The sequence below is a fragment of the Cyclopterus lumpus genome, chromosome 3 (assembly GCF_009769545.1).
Source record: "Cyclopterus lumpus isolate fCycLum1 chromosome 3, fCycLum1.pri, whole genome shotgun sequence".
Classification (NCBI taxonomy): Eukaryota; Metazoa; Chordata; class Actinopteri; order Perciformes; family Cyclopteridae; genus Cyclopterus; species Cyclopterus lumpus.
The window spans coordinates 9,374,413-9,393,084 of record NC_046968.1 but is presented as its reverse complement, the minus strand read 5'-3'; the positions used below and the strand labels follow the sequence as shown (position 1 = coordinate 9,393,084).

The following is an 18,672-nucleotide window of genomic DNA, read 5'->3' as shown; positions in this document are numbered from 1 at the left end:
AAGGCATTACCGATATAGAGAAATATTCTGAAATAATAACTATAGAGGTATTATTCAGTTTTATTAAATACACATTAATCAAACATACTAACATGTTCAATTACATAATTTAACTTTATTCATTAATAATACCGTCTCAATTGTACTGCACCAATGTGCAGTTCATTACTAACTATCCCAATTAATTGGTGTAATTAATGCACATCAAAACTGTAGATGACTGCATGTCTAAAAATAGAAAGCAACACTCTCAGGATAAAGTAGTGTCTTGTGCTTTTATTCTTGCAGCCCAATAGCAGCTTTTTTTTTTTTGCAAACTTGACTGTTTACTTCCTGAGTCAAAGGTCAAATTTGTCCTTCGAGGTTTCTCTCGTCTGTGGGGCAGCCTTTTCTTTTTCTTTTTTCTACAACTTTAATAGAAATTGCTGAAACTACGTGACTGAGTAAGTAACAAGTCCTCCATGTCCAATATGTCGTCTGATAAACCAATGGGACCTGCTGTACCCCGGATGTTCAGAAAGGAAGAGAGCGGCGAAGACTCTGATTCCGACGATGGATGTAAGTATTGTTCGAGGATGAAATGCCACCCTTGCTTTTGATTACATGCACTATAAACATGTACGGTTCGCGTCACGTCGCGCTTCCCTGGCTACTTGAGGTTATGTTGTTTGTTTTGCCTTAGTCTCTGGACCCGCTTTGCCTCCCGGCTACAAACGGGGAGAACCGTCGAGCTCCTCGGATGACAGTGAACGGGAGGTGTCGACCAAAAGAGCGAAAACACAACACACAGCTGCAGAAAAGTAGGTTCATTAATGGACTCGATGTTATTGACACATATGCCTCAATAAACAAAACGGTAACTTGTGTTTCTTTTCATCAGGGTGGAAAGCACAAAGGTACAACAAACGGATGATGATGGGTTTTTTGGACCAGCCTTACCACCAGGATTCAAGAAACAACAGTGTTCACCAGAAAGGTGGGAAAATGAATTATTTGTGTTGTGGATAAATAGTAAAATATGGAAGCTGTAATTGTAATTATGTTACCTCAGGCCACCTGTGCTGGGACCAGCTTTGCCTCCTGGTTTTCGCAGAGCAGCATATGAAAACGACGATGAGGATAAAGATGGAGAGGATTTCCCAGGGCCTGCCCTACCCCCTGGCTACCAGGCGGAGTCCTCCAGCAGCGGGGCAGAGGACGAGGACGTGATTGGACCCATGCCGCCCACAGAGCCTATTGAAGACTCAGTGGCGTTGGACTTTGAGCGCAGAGCTCGCAGGATGAAAGACAAGCTAACGGGAGATGTGAGTCCTTATCTGCAGAGTCTACACTGTACAAACTCTTCAGTTACACGCATGCAGATTGATGCACGGGTGTCCGGTTCCTTTCCTATGTCTTTTAAATTTTTCCTCCTCTGTGTTCTGAATTTGTACCTGTGTGTATTTCTGGGTAAACAGAACACTCCTGAGGTGCAGGCCAGAGAAACATGGATGACGGAGCTCCCACCAGAACTGCAGCACATTGGCTTGGGGGCCAGGACCTTCAAGAAGAAGTCTGGTCCAGAGAACAAGGATCGCTCTATGTGGACGGATACACCAGTAGACAGGGAGCGCAAGATTGCGGTATTTAACGCAAAATAACTGGTCCTTATATATTGAACATGTTGTAGCTTATATATTACCCGACCTGCATTTCATTGATTTATTCTTCACCAATAGGAACGACTTGAGAAAAAGAAGAAGGGTGAGGTGGAGGAAGTCGATGTCCGTCAAGTCTCCCAGAAAGACCTGGAAATGGCAGAGAAAGTGTCTAAGCATAACGTAAGTGGTATTACCTCACCATTCTTTTATCCTAGGTGTCCCCATATTAAATTACTGTCAGATGTAATTGTTCACATTATACTCGGGACTAACGTTTCTCTATCCACCCCCTGTTATCAGGAGTCCAAACGTGCTGAGTCTCTGGTGAGTTTGCACACAAAGAAGATGAAGGAAAAAGCAAAGGAGAAGGTAGACGCACCAGTGGAAAGGAGAGCATTCGATCGGGATGAAGACCTGCAGGTGAATCGCTTTGATGACGCGCAGAAGGAGCGGCTGCTGAAGAAATCTCAGGAACTGAACACACGATTCTCCCACAGCAGGGACCGAATGTTCCTGTGACAAATTGTCAAAATGTATTTTTAAAAGAACATGTTTGAACAGCTGACTGCCATTTACAGACAGGCTGTTGAATTTTTCATACAGGTTTTGTAAAATATGGACTATGTTGTTCAGATTCTCATGTGTTATGGAATCAAATTGAGCTAAATTGGACTAAACAGTCTATTCAAGACATGGCGGACTTGGTCATTGTGACTGACTGGGCGCAAAGCTAATGTTTCAAAAAGAGTCAAGCTTTTATGAAGCATCAGCCAGTGGAGCTTGCATTATTTCTGCAGTAGACACCGCATTAGTCTCCTTGGGGGAAAAAATGGATGGAAATGCTGAAATAAATTACATATTTTACCTACATTGATATACAGTGATTGATATTGTGAAAAACATTTTTGTACTGAAACGATTGCTGTAAAATGGATATACTGAGTTGCATTTTTTTGTTAGGTTCATTAAATTTGTTTCAACCTTTTATATGTTTCATTCCTGCATTATTTATGAACGTTCCTCCTCTATCTATACACACACACATATATATATATATATATATATATATATATATATATATATATTTATATTTTGAGGAATAAACTACGTACTGGTCAAAAAGTGAAGAAGGCACACACTTCTATGAACCTTCAGAGCCGCCATACTTTCGTATGTCTTCTACGCATGCGCGCATTGTGCGTCGTTTACTACAGTCTACAATTGTTAAACTAAAAGAAACACCATTTAAAAACATGTCGGAGAAAGGAGAGGTGGATTTAACTGGTGCCAAGCAGAACACGGGTGTGTGGCTTGTGAAGGTGCGTATATAGCTTGAAGAACAATAGCATCAGGATGTAGGACGTAATAACGCATTAATGTAGCATTAATGCGCTAGGCTAACAGTATTGTAGCTTAGCACTGAAGCCGTGTGCTGAGCTAACGTTGGCTCAGTTAAATACTTGTTAGTTAGCGAACTAACTAGCTACAATTAAACTTAAGTCACATCTACTCATCATAAGACTATCTGTGTGAGCTCTTACGTTGAAGTTAATACCAGAAGGTCCCATTGTTAAGGTATGAAACCAGCCCCCATGAATTATACCCATGTTTCTTCATGCAGGTACCCAAATATCTCTCTCAGCAATGGGCGAAAGCGACGGGCAGAGGGGACGTCGGGAAACTCCGAATATGCAAGTATGTGAAACATCTGAACATCGAGGAAATAGCAAAAGCGAGCCTGTGAAGTTTGAGTTGTTTATGTGTTCTAAATCAAGTGATCATTGAACAACACGAGACAATTCATTTGGAAGGGAAAAGGGAAACAATGAAAGTCTATGTTGATGAAGGGTTAATTAAACGGTAATACATGTTTTTTTGTTGTTCATCTACTACTATACTACTGATGCATTGAAAATTAAATGTGATACTTTGTTATTACTGCCAATAAATGAATTCTAATTGTGCTCATTATCTTGATCTCCAAGGAAAGGAAACCAAGGAAAAGCAGAGGTAAGTGATCATACTCAAGGCCATGATGATGATAGCCATCCTTATGGTGTAGTAGTCACATCATAATTCATAAGGTAGTAATCCACCATAGTCAGTGTTGAGGAAACACAAATTATTTTTTAAAGGCTAAATAGACAACTGTTTTATCAGATTCTCACGATTCTTCTCTGAGGATTTAATGTACTTCACAAATATGTTTGTCCGTGTCGAGAGTAGAACAAATCACCATGCGTGTGCATTGTGAAAAAGGGGCTGAGAATATTAATTCACACTGCTCTTTACAGGTGTCTTTCACTTTGAATGAAGAGCTGACCGTGATCGACGGTATCGAAGACAAGACGGTGTCGGCGCCTCGCGACCACCCGTTCACCATGCAGACGGTGGGGGGTCAGATGCTGGCGGTCTTCACAGAGAACTCGTCAGGTGAGTCTCTGTTTTTCATTCTGAGGATGCCGTGTGTTTGCTGTAAGTGCAGCTGTTTAAGTAAAACTGTCTGGGATGTGAATGATCTGTTTGTGCCAGAGCCCAGAGGTAAGTTCTGTGTGATCAGATGGTGGAGGCGCCCGTCCTGCTTTCTTTCTTTCTTATTTATTTTTACAGCTTGCTGTCTTGTGCACAGTCTTTCCTTTGCCTGCCCTGCTTGTCTCTGTGTGTGGTGAACTCTCAACACATTTTTCCTAGAGTGTGAGGTGGTCCACAGTCCTAACAGAGTACACGTAGGAAGTGTGCATAAGTGAACACTCGATGGAAAACGGAAGAGAGCTGGCCTGATGGAGATTTGTCTTCATCCAGTCTGATCTGTGTTTCCATTTCTATGTGCGATGGAAATGTGGTTATTCAGTGTTTGATCTTAACGTCAGTCGTTTGTTTGTGCTTTGACCGTTTCAATCCACTGCCAATCATCTCCGTAGACTTGATACACGATCAGGCACAATGGCCCCATTCAGAACTAATTTAACATAGAATATAGATCAATATCAACACGCATCATTGCTGAATTGGGAGTTGATTTTAGTTTGTGCATGTTTTCCTTTGGTTTGATTTTTACCAGCCTGTCTGCCCTCTTCATGTGATGTCGGTATGTTGTTGCTATGGGTGCTGGTGAGCTTGTGCTACTGTGCTTTCTTTGAGGCAGCTTCTTATGTGCGGTCTTCGTGTGTGCGTGTGAGTTTGAGGGCTGCACACTCAGAGTGATTTTTGTTTGTTTTGTCCTAAATATGTTGTTTTTTTTTAACAGCAACCTGGCCAGTAAGGCATCTGTTAAAAGAAGCTGTTCATTTTCTCTATATTGACAGAAAAGACAAATAGGAGATGGAGCTAATTACTGCTGCATTTTCCAAATTGCAATTACATGTTCATTACCTGAATTGCTGCTTTGGTAACATACAGGGTTATCATGTGAACATGTATTATGTTTGGTTGTCAGTATTTGTGCAGCCCTGTCATGGATGTGTACTTGTGGTGGTGCAGGGTCTCTGTGCTTTTTTCCTTTTGTGAGGGCATGCTTGCTTTGCTCGTGCACACGCGTGTGCACTCTTCTGAAAATGACACCGAGAAGCTCCTGTGTGATTTAAACTGGCGTGCAACTAAACCCTGGGTGTGGTTCTTGTTGTTCGATCCCCTTCTTCCTCCGTCTTCCATCCCCTGTATTTTCATGTTTACCAACCCTCCCTCCCTTCTTGTAGGCCAGTCAGAAGAAAGATCTGATGGCAGCAGCTCAGTTTCGGGGGCGGGGGCAGGTCCAGGTGAGTCCTACGTTTCGCCAGCGAGCGACAAAGTCGCACCACTGGGAATCAGACACAAAGAGCGTCTGTTATTTTTTAAATTATTATTAATAGGTGGCATATCACAATAGCAACCCATATACATGATTCGGAAGATGCATGTATTGGTACCAAATTCGTAGACCATTGGTCTTCATGTGGAGCACAGTTTTGAACCTTCACACAGGCATCTTCTCATTTTTGAACACAAATGGCAACATTCATACGAAGCTTCTGCACTTTCTTTGCGCCATCTTGATTGGAGGATGGGAAAAGGGAGTCTGGTCGGACACTGCGCTTGAGTAAAGTGCCTCCTGCTCGTGGTGATGGTTGTGACACTAGTCCAGTTGGGACATTGTGTTGAGAAGAGAATTCATATCTTGACTGTCTGTTTCTAAATGTTAGTTTAGATATATTCTATGTACGTTAGCAAGCTTCCTTTAAAAATACAGGTAAATGAGCTCTCTGGGGTGGGATACGGTGGCGTTTTCAATGATGGGTTAATGATTTGGGGTTTTACTTTTTTTAAATTCCTGTTCAAGTGGATTAGATCACCTTTCTATCAGTGAGACTTCTAAAGTCCTGAAAGGCCAAAGCTACGACTGACTTCTGATTAGTTTATTTGCCCACTCATCATAAACTACAATAGTGTATATAAAACAAGGTATTGTCATTAATACTGATTGAATGCTTAATTACAGCATCAAACAGTGTCACACTCATTAAGTAAGCCCTGTGGATGTCCTATAGATGACTTCAGGGACTTGGAAGGGACAGCGTGACCTCCATTCTGAGCCAGTAGACAGCCAGTGGGGCTGGGCTGGAAATAGCCTTGGAAAAAAGTGGGAGACAAAAGAGGTTTATATTATTTTATGTATGAATAATTTACAGACATTGCACAATTGCACGCAAATTGGAGACTTTTTGGTGGAGTAAAGAGAAATGCTTGGACTGAACTGAATTAGAACAAACTGTGTTGAATAATTAGGTGTGTGTGTGTGTGTGTGTGTGTGTGTGTGTGTGTGTGTGTGTGTGTGTGTGTGTGTGTGTGTGTGTGTGTGTATGTGAGTGTCAGGGTTGGGCGATTTGTTGTAGCCACATTATGATGAGTGGAGTTACGGTATCAGTGATTAATGCACAATTGTGGAGTTTCCCATAATAAGGAGTGTATTTATGTTGTTCTTCCTCTCACAACGCATTATCCAGCCCGTCATTCAGTGTCTGCTTTCATCACCTCTCTGTTACGCACATGGAACCGGTCACCCGTCCCTACATATGGAGTAAACATGCACTGAGGAATGCAAACGTTTTGATGTGTTGTTCATGAACCGTCCTCTCTTTCAGATAAAATCGCCTTGGAGGGAGTGGTAGTGCAGAGAGCAGAGTGCAGACCTGCTGTTAGTGAAAGCTACATGAGGCTGAAGAGGCGAGTATTCTCCAATGATTTGCACACACGAGTCAGCTTGTTAAGAGCCTGAACCTGCATGAGCGTAGCTCATTATGTCTACTTCATGATCTTAATGTTTCATCTTCACATCTTCTGTATGAGTACAAACTACAACCAATTACAAAATGGAAGGATTCATGATTAAAATGGGTTTGAATTTTAGATTTAAATAAAGATTTGTAATATGTATTATCACTATCACACAAGTGATTCATATAACATTCATTGCATAGATATTGTGATGCAGTGCATCGCATCATACAGCTGTTTCTTTTCGTTGTTGCCAGGTGACGCGGTGTAACCGTGTGAGTAATTCTCATTGTCCTCACAGGTTGCAGATTGAAGAGTTGGCCAAGCCGGTCCGGCTGTCACAACAGTTGGATAGAGTTGTCACCAGCAACTACAAACCGGTGGCCAACCATACTTACAATGTAAGAAATGAGTCTTATAGATGTTTGTTGATGACTACACGTTAAGCACATTTCTGGATACATTTAGCAGTCGATACTAATTTCAACAGACTTGTAATAGAAGAGGCATGACATGTAAAGGCACTGATGTGGCTCTGTAACGGTGGCGTGTGTTTCCTGACCGCTGGATGTTTGTACTTTTTGCCACAGCTTGAGTATGAGCGGAAAAAGAAGGAGGACGGAAAGAGAGCAAGAGCAGATAAACAGCAGGTGTTGGACATGTTGTTTTCTGCTTTTGAGAAGCATCAGTTCTACAACATCAAAGACCTGGTGGACATCACCAAACAGCCTGTGGTAAGACCGGAGGGCAACATCTAACATTCATACGGATCTTTAACTCACTGAAAAACGATTAAATCACAGTCGTTTAGTCGTAAGGCCGTTTCTCCATAGCAGATACAAACACACTTTTTACCATCATCCATCCTAGAGTTAGAAATTCGACAGGTAAATTCATGAAACGGTCGCCTGCTATATTTCAAATGTATCTTTATTCTTTTGTAGAGCCTTAACTTGTGATAATTGTTGATGAAATTATCTTTTTATAGCTTTGATTCATGGAGAATGAGCATTATATTCTTCCTTTTCATTCTCTCAGATTTACTTGAAGGAAATCCTGCGTGACATTGGCATCTACAATGTGAAGGGGACGCACAAGAACACCTGGGAGCTCAAACCAGAATACCGACATTACCAAGGCGAGGAAAAGACCGACGAATAGTTTTGGACCCTCCCAAGGCCGATACACCGCCTGTTATTTTGATAGGGGCGGTGTCCCTCCCAAATACCCAGAGCAGGCCTTGCTCAGCCTCCGGCTTACCACGTCAGGTCAAAAGCAACACTGGACGATGAGGCCATGTGTTAAGGGAGAGGTTGTGGTATCCTGTTACTTTGTAGGAGACACAAAGAAAGGGCAACAAATGCAAGTGTTGCGCTCATGTGTGCTCTACTGGACGTTGGTTGAAGCTTCTGCAGACGAGGCCTCAGTACGAGTTTAGTTCTAGCCAGCAGGCTCAGGACATGACATTTATGAATGTCTGTCTTGGCATCGAATAATTGACACTAGCTCTCACCGCCAACCAGACATGCGCTGAGGAAGTTTGTTTTTAATAGACCTTTTAAATTTCTGTGTTGACAATTTAGACCGGCAGCATTGCTGCAAATCTTCCTGTATTTGTAGTTGAGTTTTCACATCAGCTCATCTGGACAGTTTTTAAATTGCAATGACTTATGCATTAAATGGTTTTCAACATAATCTTTTTAGTCTGAGTTCATACTAAAACACTTCTACAGAAAGTTAAATTGTGGAACTACAGAAAACAGCTTGTCATCCACTGCAGATCAGCCACCTCCTTTGGTTTTAACAGTTTGAGTCCTAATTCACTTTTCAACCCAACGGCAGCAGTGCTAATAATGTTCCACTGCTTCATGAATAGTCTTTCTAGAGCAGCAGTGTTAATAGTGCCCAAAACGGCTCATTGTAACTTTAAACCACTATCATAAATATTCCTATTTCAAAACATGTTTATTCTTCCAGGAGTAAAACCCATTCAAAATCTTTCAGTGGAGTCCTGCCAAGAATGCAGCCCGAGGTGTTTCACACACTTAATTAAAAAGTTATTTCAAATAATGGCAACAACAAATTAGTGTTCAGTAACATTCAATGGTTTAATAAGACAAGTTTTAACATTAAACATACGGCACACTGATTTATATTGTAGATGCAAAATTTATTCTGCTTGAAAATTAATAGGGCAAACATTTAAGTGCATTGCTGTGCGTTGGGCATCATTGGGAAGAGGAAAGTAGTTCCAGTCCAATTAGGCATCTGCACCTGGTGTTTTACCTGCAAGAAAATGGAAACACAATAAAATGCAACTCTGCACACAATCAAAGACAGTCATCCCAATTCAGTGTGCCTTCAGCTAATAAGACACAGCAAGTAAATGGCAAAATGCTATGCAATGTGGAATTTTATTAACAGTACCTATAAACTAAGTAACAAGTTGTGACCATGTTAGTAGTCTATAAAAGTAGTCCATCTCAAATGCAAGAGCAGGGTGTGGGAGACACTTTCAAGGTGAAATAAAAAACAGTGACGCTAAATACAGACTTGCGAATGTGACCTTTCACAACAAGCTTGCATGTATTCCTCAGTTCATTCGGTGCTGCTATAGAATGTAGCAGTCAGAAATCACGAGGAAAGCTCAGTTTAGCATCTCTATGCAAACCAAGAAGCCAAAGAAGCTGCTTCAGGTCTATCAGTGGATGCAAAGTGAAGTCTGAACATTATTACAAGTGCTCACCTGCAAAGTATCGAGTCAGACAAAGAATGCGTCTGCAACATCGGATGTCATCTCCCGAAGCCTCAAGGACTGGATAAAGGAAAAAACAAAAACGTGACATCAATCTCCATTAAATACACTACATTACAAACAGATGTGATATTTTGGATTTATCCTCCCCGATTCAATCCGAGGCACCATGTAAAAGAGGCGAGCAGAAAGCGCAGGGACATTTAATATAGCATCTAAAGTATTAAAACCCAGGATTTCTCACAGCAGAGAGCCCAGGCTGTCAAAGATGCAGCTTGATCAGCAAAAAGAGAAAACGCATTATACATACATCTCATACACACGGGACTCGATGCAGATGGGAGCTGCCCTCTTTCTGGAGCTCCTCTGGACCCATCGTCACGTCATTATACTGCCTTGGCAACCAAGTACTGACCCGCAGACTCATCCACCGGGCTCACACACGTGGCCACCAGATGGCGTTTGATCCGCTAGGAAAACAAGACAAGTGTTATTTGCCAACACAGACACAGTAATGCAGCGTTTGATTGCCAAAGGCCATCTGGCCACAGTGTGCACTTTAAATGGGCTTCTGCAGAAAAGGCATCATAGTTTCTACCATATCGGCACATAAGTCAAAAATGACGGAATCAAAATGTAAGATGAACCGTTTTACGTATTCATAATTAACTCTTAACACTGCATTAGTATCGTTAACACTACTCGGGTTTAATGACAATCACTCCGCGGGTCGTGTTGGTGAACTATTGAGACAAAGTAGCTCCATTAACGTTACGGTGTGCGCGTTACTCAGGTTATTAGTAGAGTAACCGGAGTAAATTAAGAAAAATACATCCATCAAGTCAGCCACCGAAACCACGTGATTGAGACACTTAATTAGTGCGTAATGAAGGCCTGGTTGCAACAGGCATTTCCGGCTCTTCGCTAAATGTCGCAACTGCTTTCAAAATGTGTTCCTCGCGATATAAGACAGTTAAGTCACGTGGCGTAACGTTACGTTGTCCTTATATGAAGAGGATTCCGTCGGCGACACAAAATGGCAGCAGCCGCCGTTGATTCACACGTGGCCTCATAACTAGTCTACAAGCGACACTCTAAACGACCCACTAAGCTAATATAGATGAAGCTAATATACTTACAACAGACCATGTCGGTGCTGCGGATCAAACCGCGTGGGTTATGTTGCATTCTGACGTTATACAGACGAGCTGACTTCCTCCTGACATGCGCGTGAGGAGCAACGTCGGTGAAAAGACCGAGCGGACAGTCGCTTCCAGTTTAAATAGGTTACCGGTTCGGCTCACGGTCGCCCCCTGGAGGTCAAAGAGGAAACGTTTGTTTACACTGTCGCCCCCTGGTGTTCACAATATGACATATATCATTATTACCGTGATTTACAAGTAAGTGCGCAGGATTAATGTTCACTGCGATTTACTATCGTCATTACATGTCATTTAGCTGACGCTTTTATCCAAAGCGACTTACAATAAGTCATGACCCATTCCGCATGTAAAACAATGTAAATGTGTGATCCGATATGAGGTCCTGGACAGGGATGTCGTATGTGTACTGATTGTAAAGCCCTCTAAAGGCAAATTCGCAATTTGTGATATTGGGCTATACAAAATAAACTGAATTGAATTGAATTGAAAAATAAAAATGACAAGGCTTCGGTGTGAATAACAATATGTTCTGTACATGACTTCTGAATTCGACTTAACAAATGCTTGAGGGGAAAGCTTTTTGACAAATGAATGAGGATGTATCTTATAATGTACACAGACACATTTGTGTGGCCTCTCTCTGGTCTCTTAAATGTTAGTTGGATGCAGGAATGTTAAAAAGCTATTTCAGCCAATGATATAAAGTATAGGAGTCAACATACTTTCATTATTATTATCATTAGTATATTCCTATTATTATTCCTATTGCTATTGTTATTATTATGTGTGGTGTTATAGCAGTGTGATATTAACAACGAAGATCAAATAAATAAAAAAAATATCCCAACGTAAAAGACGATCACGCGCGTGAACTACGCGCGCGCCCGGCTCCTCTTCTAACACACTGAGGAGGTGCAGCACTTCGAAACTGGACTCCGCGAGTTGAACTGGTCTTCCATCCGCTCCGTGTGGATTAACGAGAAGACGTCATAGAAGACTCGCAGTAAGTTGAGTTACTCGTGTATTATGTGTGACCACATGTGTGTGCTAATTATTAACACGTAAATAACTTACTCATTATCATGGTCTCAAAAAACACCAATTAAAACAGCTTTTTCGGCAGTTGAACTGAGACCTAAGAGTGTGTGTGGGGTAATGTTGCCTTAATAACGTGTTCTTAATGAACTAACATGTTGGTGATTCCACAGTCCACGGGCAGAGAGAAGAAACAGCAGATATGTTCAGAGCAGTGTTTGGACTCAAGAGAGAGGCAGGAGGAAAACGAGGAGAACAAACTAAACAGAGGCACCCAGGTAAGAGCCAAATCCCTGAAACTACCTGTGTAACAAAAGCAAACAACGTCACCTTTCTGCTTAATTTTGTATTTGTTATCACATTTTATATCGTAACGAGACTCCATTTCTATCACATACATGGGATTTATCTGATGTTGTACACATTAGATCTTGCATCATTTAATGGCATTCTCTTGGGTGATTTTTATTAGAGCCATTTCAATTAACCTAATTCGTCAGTGTGTTCTGCATGTCCTTCACACAGTGTCCCCGCTGCTTGCAATTAAAGTGTGTCAGGAGAAGTTAGAGTGGGTTAGGCAAACATCCTGACCTACTAAAAACGTACTGCATTTCACAGGAATTCGTGAGTGGGCCACGAGTGAATGAAACGCATCTGCGTACCTGTTATGAACGAGTTGTACTTGCCGTGAACAGACTGAACGATCATACTAATGTACAACTGGACAACTGCAACGTTGAACTGTTTAACAGGAGTTTGTGTTTTCCACAGGGAGAACTTGTCAACTCGCTGCAGTTCGGAGGAGATTTTCAGACTGCACAGTGGAGATAGATGAACACAAGTAGAGCTCAGTATTAGAGCAACCATGCTGTCCATTAATATTTGATAATATGCTGCTGTGGGAGGCAAGAACAGAGAGGAACACAGAGAACTGTGTCAGTCTCATTAAAAATGATATAGTATGTTTACAGACTCTGATCATTTGACGAGAGATGCTACTTTGTGTCAAAAGCATATCATGAAAGGTTTTCAAGGCTGTGATTCTTTCAATCTTTTAGGAATTATGCAACAGCATATCATGTGCATTTTTAATATTAGGTAGTGGACCTCCGAGTCCCTGTTTGGCCCGCGGTAATAACTGCAAAAACAGTCTCACTTAAAGTATGAGAAAGTGAAATAATTATTCCACAGGGGAAACTGCTGCAATCTGGTGCAACCAATAGAAGGGGCAACGCAGCCTTTGTAATAACCTGCGTTGTGAGTTCTCATGCGTAATGGTTATTAAAATACACAGGACGAGGCCCAATGGCCGCAGTACGAGTGGCGATGAAAACAATGTGATAATTGAATTGAAATATAATAAGCGTTGCCTCTATATTGAGTGTGATCTCATTCCCTTAAATAGATATTCTGTCATTGCCAACTTTCCATCACCTCATTCAACAATATGCCTCCAAGACAAGATATGCTCGCCTCATCTGAGACGTACTTTATAAACTGCTCCGTCTGCAACAAGGGAAATCTTCTGTACAGTCACCGTTCTGTTGAGTCAACTCTGCCTTTTCAGCTCTTCGACTGAAACACTCGTCCTTCTCGACGTTGTCTCTACAGGTGGTGAGGCGTACGCTCACGGCACCTTGCAGAGGGGCGGCGGCGGTCGTGCCCCCCACCGCCTCCGGGACCACGACTGCGGCGACACTGAAAGACAAGTGAAGCTGAGGAGACTGACCAAAGGGGCGTCCATTTCTCTGCCCTCCTCCCCTCTTCTCCCCCGCCAGGCCGATATAGTTCCCTCCCAGTCGTGCATCAAGTTCACAGGTGGGTTGAATGGAAATAATAACACAAACAGCTGAGAGTGACAGGAAGCCGTGTATCAGGGAATCGCTGCAGAAATAGCAGAATGCTTTGATTGATTTTCCTTGATTAGCAGAGAGCTTCTGTGCGTTCAGCTGTTCCATACAAATGCAAGAGCATACAGACCGAGCACCCCAGGGCTCGCAAACATGTGCCGGATTGTCAGAGTAAATGTTTAAACGAGATAACTTAAGGCAAGGAACCACAATTTGGTGTGTGGATTTTTTAGATGTAATTATAATTTGGATTTATACTGAATATAATATTCCAGAGTCCCAATCAAAGACTACTCTTTTGACAAAATACAATAAAACTTAATTCAAGGTTTTTTAATATGTATTCATATACGTATATTCTTCACATTTTGACATCATGACACGCTTACCTGCACACAAATTGCTGAGAGCTGACTCTGAGTGGGCAATGTATGCCAACGTTTGATTCCTGCAAAGGAAGCGTTGTCATGTTTCACGTCAACAGTCCACTGTTGAATAAACTGAGAACAAAAGAATTCAACTCTGCACAGTGAAGGTCTGGAGTGGAGGAGTTCTCCAATTTCATTGAATAGCATCTTCTACAGAAAAAAAGACAAAGAAAAAAGAAAAAGGTCAAATATCATATTCTATAATGCACATACCGCCTCATTAATATTTAATTATTTTTATTGAAATAACATATGTTTCAAACATCCATTGGGCACATTACAACCTTGTTCTTAATAAAGGCAAAACATGCAGTTAGAAACACAAAGATGTTATTTACAGTTTTAAACATGTCGTGTAACGAATAAACAAGTACAGTATGTGCACGGCGAAGGAACATATCATAAATAATAAAGATGCTATTTTAAAGTGTAATGACCTAAAATAAGTCATGTGACAACGTATAAGCATGTAAGCTCTCGTAACTGTTGGATGAGAAGAAAACAAAGCGTGTCGGCCTAAAAAGGAGCACAAGGTGGCGGTGTCCGCCACACGGAGGCACCGCTACGTGTCACTGCTGCCTCGTTTTCCTCCAGTACACTCAACGCACATGACGAGGAAAACTACAGCAAGTCAAGGTGTACGCTGTCATGGCCTACGTGTTATCGGTGGCCGATCAAACATCAAACTGTGTGTGAATTCAGCAGCGTTTCCACGTGCGTGATTCAAACACTGAGTAATAAAGGTTCAGTGCATTTCAGGGTTCCCAAACACCTCAATGATCCTAAAGAATCTGCGCTTCCAAGAACCCCTCAGATGTTGATGCATAAATTGAGACACACCCACACACATCAATATGAGTGCATTGCTGTCATCACACGCACACGCACACACTCACACACATTAGCAATGTTAATATATTATAGATAAACGCCCACGGTACAGTGAACATTGTTCTGTTTGCATGCATTGCTTGCTCTCTGTACATACTGCTTTATCCTCCTGGGACACAATTCAAATTCTGCACCACAGATCTCATCTGGGGTGGTTTAATCTCTCTCTCTCTCTCGCTCTCGCTCTCGCTCTCTCTCTCTCTCTCTCTCACTTTCTTTCATATCCCCTCCTTATCTCCACCCTCAATCCCTCCCTCTCTCCCACCCTGCCTGATCTCCCTCCCTCTCCCGTCTCCCTCTCCGGTCTGGCCGAAGGACGGGTAAGGAAGCTGGAGGATGTGGATGGCTCCCCCGACGCGAGAGAACCTCTCGTCTTTGCCTCGTGCCGTGGCAGGACAGACCGCAGAGGTGAGAACAGCAGTGTGTGGGAGTGTGCTTTGCGTCATTTCTGTTCCTCCAGGTATTGATCAGGGAAGCTGAATGACAGTAAACGGCGTGGAGGTGAGTGAATGACGAGAAGCATGAGAAAGCGAGTGTGTGGCTGTGTTTTAACGACATCTAAAAGGCGTTGCATTAAGTTTTCCTTGTCAGATGAATGTAGGGACAGTGACGGTTTGACGTAATCCTCAGTGTTTCATTGAGAGTGGATTTGTTTTCTCACAGTTTCTCCGGAGTCCTTGCCCTGACTTCTCTGCATGCTGCTTGTGCCGTTAGATTAATTAAAAGCAATACTGGTGTAAATACCCACATCTCCGCCAGCTTTCTCTCTGTGTTTGACCGGAGGGTTATCCTTAGGCTAAACAGATTTTATGAGGCATCTTCTATCCCGGTTGCCAGGCACCTCTCAGCTTCCCGTTTCCAATGGCAACTGCTGGGTGGTTTGATGAATAGTACTGGACATTCAGTGTGTCCTCATGTTACTCCAGATTGGATCCCAGTGCACTGCTGACTAAATGCAAAGTTTTCTCTCCTCCCCCTCTCTGAAATACACATCCAGCCCTTCCTACAAGTCTTCAGCAGCTTTTCAAGCTGTGAAGTGAAAAGAGTATATCGACTGGGGCTAGAACTGGGGCGCTTTACGCAACAAAACTGACCAGGCTGCCTCTCAGAACTGACCTTGATCCCCTCAAGTCTGTGGCTGCCGTCGAACACACTTTGAATGTGAGAGCGATGTGATGCAGTGGCGTTTGAAAGGGGGGGGGAGTGAGCCAGCAAGGCAGAGCGAGGAGGAATCAGTGGAGGGAGTGCTAAATGAATGTCTGAACGCAAAAGATGTTTGCGAGGAGGAGTGAGCTGTTCCTGTCATCCTCTTTATATGCCTACTCAATATGCATGTTACTCAGCTGATAACGGCACATAGGTGAGGCGTGAGAACGGAGGGCTGTATTGCTCAGCTGTGAGAAGCACCGAGATGCGCACGCTGCTGAAGCCTTGCTCTGCTCGGCAGAGGTGAGCGTGGACCTGAGAGGAGCCGGGGGTTGGAGGTCAAAGCATCGGGGGAGCCTTAAACAGTGATAAATGAATGCAGCACATGGCCTGTGTCAGCCAATCTCCCCCCGGAGCAACAGGGAAGGCAGAGCCAAGGCACTCCTTCTTTCTGCTCTGCTCTCATTGAAATTCACAAGCCGTCTCTTAAACCGAGAGCACCTGGCAGGCGTGTGCACGGGCAAACTCACAACCTCACACAACCCCTCACTGCTGCCTCAGCCGGGGTGACTGGAAAGGCACGGTCTTTGCATTCATAATCAGGGCAGCTGGGGCTGTGCTGACCTGTGGATGCAGACGTCTCTCGCAGCCCACGGGTGATGCCGACTTGGGTGGGAACCTATACGAGCAAGCTGACCTGAAACGAGAGCGTCGGCTGAGCGTCGGCGTCGGCGTCATCTGGCCTTCATTCTGCTTGTTAATCTGTGTGTCCTGAATGTGTACTTCTTCCAGACCTCCACGTGGAGCCTCAGCTGGGCTCCTCCCTTTCTACCCAGGAACTGATGACCAGACTATGCTTCTTATTGGGAGAAGCAACGCCGGGCACTGCTAGCTCTCCAATGGAGGACAGGAGGGAAAAGAAGGTAGGGCAGCTTATCGATTGACTGGCTCCTTGCTGTCATAAGAAAAGGGTGATGGATGGGTTTTTTTTAGCCCTCACATTGTCATCAGGATCTTAGTTTCTTTTTAAACATTACAAATAGAGCTGAGTGCGAAGAAAAAATTGAGTTGAATACTATGTGGGATTTGACCGTTGTATTAATATGTATTTTGGAGCGTTATTATTTGCGTTGCTATGCTTCCACGGGCGCTCCATTTATGGACTCAGAGCCCTATCACTTTAACCCCGCTGTGTGTGTGTGTGTGTGTTATTGCATGTGCTTTCATCTCTGTGCCTTAGCATTGCTCAGCCGTGGCCCATTTTCTCAGCCTCATTCCACCACCTGAGCTCCAGATTCATTCAGTTTCACAGAGATAGCGAGGCTCATATGAGGAATGTGGGTTGTCCTGGCTCAGATAGATGAGGCTGTGGCATAAAGGGAATAACAGTGAGCCGCTTCAACTCTGTTGCCTTGTCTCCCTACGGTCTCTGTGTTGCAGAAATGTTGCATCAGTAATGAGGAGACCTGTAATGCATGTGGCCAAACTACAATGAGAAGGATTATTTAAAAGCAAAACCAACACAAAGAACACTACCTTTTTCTTAGAAAAAACATTTGTTAACAAAAATGTCGAAAAGAGGCTGCGAGAAGATTCTTAAGCTCTTCTGAACATTTTCCATGGGTCATTTCCTGCTGGGAAAAGGTCACATGCATTAATCAACGTCAGCTGGTTTTACAATTATTCTTAAAAGGCCTCTTTAAGAGACAATGGTAAATATTATACATTAAAACATATGGAACGCGTATGTGCAAAAGATGTGTTTTCCTCCTCTGAGAACAACACAATGAAAAAACAAATACACAATGTAACATAACATGATATATAGCAGGGTAGGTTACAATATGTTGTGAAGATGAACATGTTATTACATATGTTTAATGTATTTATCCTCTTAACTCATGAAAAGTGGAGAAGGCTCTCTGTATTTATAATAATGTAGAGATGGAGCCGTGATACGCCTTGAAAAACAATCTCTCACTGTCTCTTCTATTTGTTGTCACAATGATGTCAGTGTGTTGCTTCATTGTAAAAGCTAACCACGCAGTTGCTCCAGGTATTGATAAAAAAAAACATGCACAAACTCAAAAGAACAATTGAAGCACGTCCTTTTAAAAACACAGTAACAAACACGGTAATGCTCCCATCATCCAATGTCATTTCCTATTTCCTAAAACTTGCATACAGTGTGATAATTTTACGTCGAACCCTCATCCAGGCAGTCTGATGCTGTGCTCATTGGATTCTTCCCGACTTAAAATACATCCTGTCACCTGTGAAAAATGTTCACATTTCCCTTCGTCTTTGTGAAATCAGCCCCGTGTGGAGCAGCAGAATTGTGTGTACAATGACTTAGACAGTAAATTATAAATGTCTACAGCGAGTGAGTTAGTTTTGAACGCAGCCGGCAGTCATCATGAAAAACTGGGGAAATGACAGCCAGGATGGAAATAACTGGATTTATCCTTTCATTTCCCATCTGTGTACACTCACAAACATACTCAGTCCCACAAA

General features: G+C 42.7%; 3 protein-coding genes, 1 long non-coding RNA gene and 1 other non-coding gene across 6 annotated transcripts in view; 3 read left to right on the top strand and 2 right to left on the bottom strand.

The window, feature by feature from the left end:
* Positions 1 to 330: 330 nt before the first annotated feature.
* On the top strand, positions 331 to 2,453 carry gpalpp1 (GPALPP motifs containing 1). The gene is made up of 7 exons (XM_034563094.1): positions 331 to 558; positions 683 to 800; positions 881 to 976; positions 1,052 to 1,304; positions 1,458 to 1,622; positions 1,719 to 1,820; positions 1,941 to 2,453. The coding sequence occupies exons 1-7, from the start codon at positions 462 to 464 to the stop codon at positions 2,157 to 2,159; spliced, it is 1,050 nt and encodes a 349-aa protein (XP_034418985.1). The 5' UTR covers positions 331 to 461; the 3' UTR covers positions 2,160 to 2,453.
* A 362-nt stretch (positions 2,454 to 2,815) lies between these two features.
* Positions 2,816 to 8,585, top strand: LOC117728607 (general transcription factor IIF subunit 2-like). 2 transcript variants are annotated; one of them, XM_034529317.1, is made up of 9 exons: positions 2,816 to 2,959; positions 3,262 to 3,335; positions 3,626 to 3,650; positions 3,935 to 4,073; positions 5,336 to 5,395; positions 6,758 to 6,839; positions 7,192 to 7,291; positions 7,481 to 7,624; positions 7,929 to 8,585. In XM_034529317.1, exons 1-9 carry the CDS (start codon positions 2,894 to 2,896, stop codon positions 8,049 to 8,051), a joined length of 813 nt encoding a protein of 270 aa, XP_034385208.1. In that variant the 5' UTR covers positions 2,816 to 2,893; the 3' UTR covers positions 8,052 to 8,585. The 2 variants fall into 2 exon arrangements, with proteins under 2 accessions (XP_034385208.1, XP_034385209.1); XM_034529318.1 differs by lacking the exon at positions 5,336 to 5,395.
* A 454-nt stretch (positions 8,586 to 9,039) lies between these two features.
* On the bottom strand, positions 9,040 to 10,911 carry LOC117725623. The gene is made up of 4 exons (XR_004608945.1): positions 10,785 to 10,911; positions 9,956 to 10,115; positions 9,637 to 9,705; positions 9,040 to 9,176 (listed from the first exon to the last, which is right to left on the bottom strand). It is a non-coding gene; the product is annotated as an uncharacterized LOC117725623 (long non-coding RNA).
* Positions 9,473 to 9,604, bottom strand: LOC117728921. Its single transcript, XR_004609283.1, has one exon. It is a non-coding gene; the product is annotated as a small nucleolar RNA SNORA31 (small nucleolar RNA).
* Positions 10,912 to 11,668: 757 nt separating the features above from the next.
* tanc1a (tetratricopeptide repeat, ankyrin repeat and coiled-coil containing 1a) overlaps positions 11,669 to 18,672 on the top strand; it is a 29,375-nt gene continuing 22,371 nt past the window's right edge. Inside the window, exons 1-5 of the mRNA XM_034560332.1 lie at positions 11,669 to 11,811; positions 12,017 to 12,121; positions 13,455 to 13,661; positions 15,328 to 15,420; positions 16,951 to 17,081. Of these exons, the coding sequence (XP_034416223.1) occupies positions 12,046 to 12,121; positions 13,455 to 13,661; positions 15,328 to 15,420; positions 16,951 to 17,081 (507 nt within the window). The 5' untranslated portion in view covers positions 11,669 to 11,811; positions 12,017 to 12,045. The remainder of the gene's footprint in view (positions 11,812 to 12,016; positions 12,122 to 13,454; positions 13,662 to 15,327; positions 15,421 to 16,950; positions 17,082 to 18,672) is intronic.

What these genes read in the sequence shown, in the direction of transcription:
- gpalpp1 (XM_034563094.1), top strand. Translation starts at nt 462, where the DNA reads ATGTCCAATATGTCGTCTGATAAACCAATGGGACCTGCTGTACCCCGG. An exon ending in ACAGGGAGCGCAAGATTGCG is followed by an intron (nt 1,623 to 1,718) that starts GTATTTAACGCA and finishes CTTCACCAATAG; the next exon opens with GAACGACTTGAGAAAAAGAA. An exon ending in AGAAAGTGTCTAAGCATAAC is followed by an intron (nt 1,821 to 1,940) that starts GTAAGTGGTATT and finishes CCCTGTTATCAG; the next exon opens with GAGTCCAAACGTGCTGAGTC.
- LOC117728607 (XM_034529317.1), top strand. Translation starts at nt 2,894, where the DNA reads ATGTCGGAGAAAGGAGAGGTGGATTTAACTGGTGCCAAGCAGAACACG. An exon ending in CTTCACAGAGAACTCGTCAG is followed by an intron (nt 4,074 to 5,335) that starts GTGAGTCTCTGT and finishes CCCTTCTTGTAG; the next exon opens with GCCAGTCAGAAGAAAGATCT. An exon ending in GGGGGCGGGGGCAGGTCCAG is followed by an intron (nt 5,396 to 6,757) that starts GTGAGTCCTACG and finishes CCTCTCTTTCAG; the next exon opens with ATAAAATCGCCTTGGAGGGA.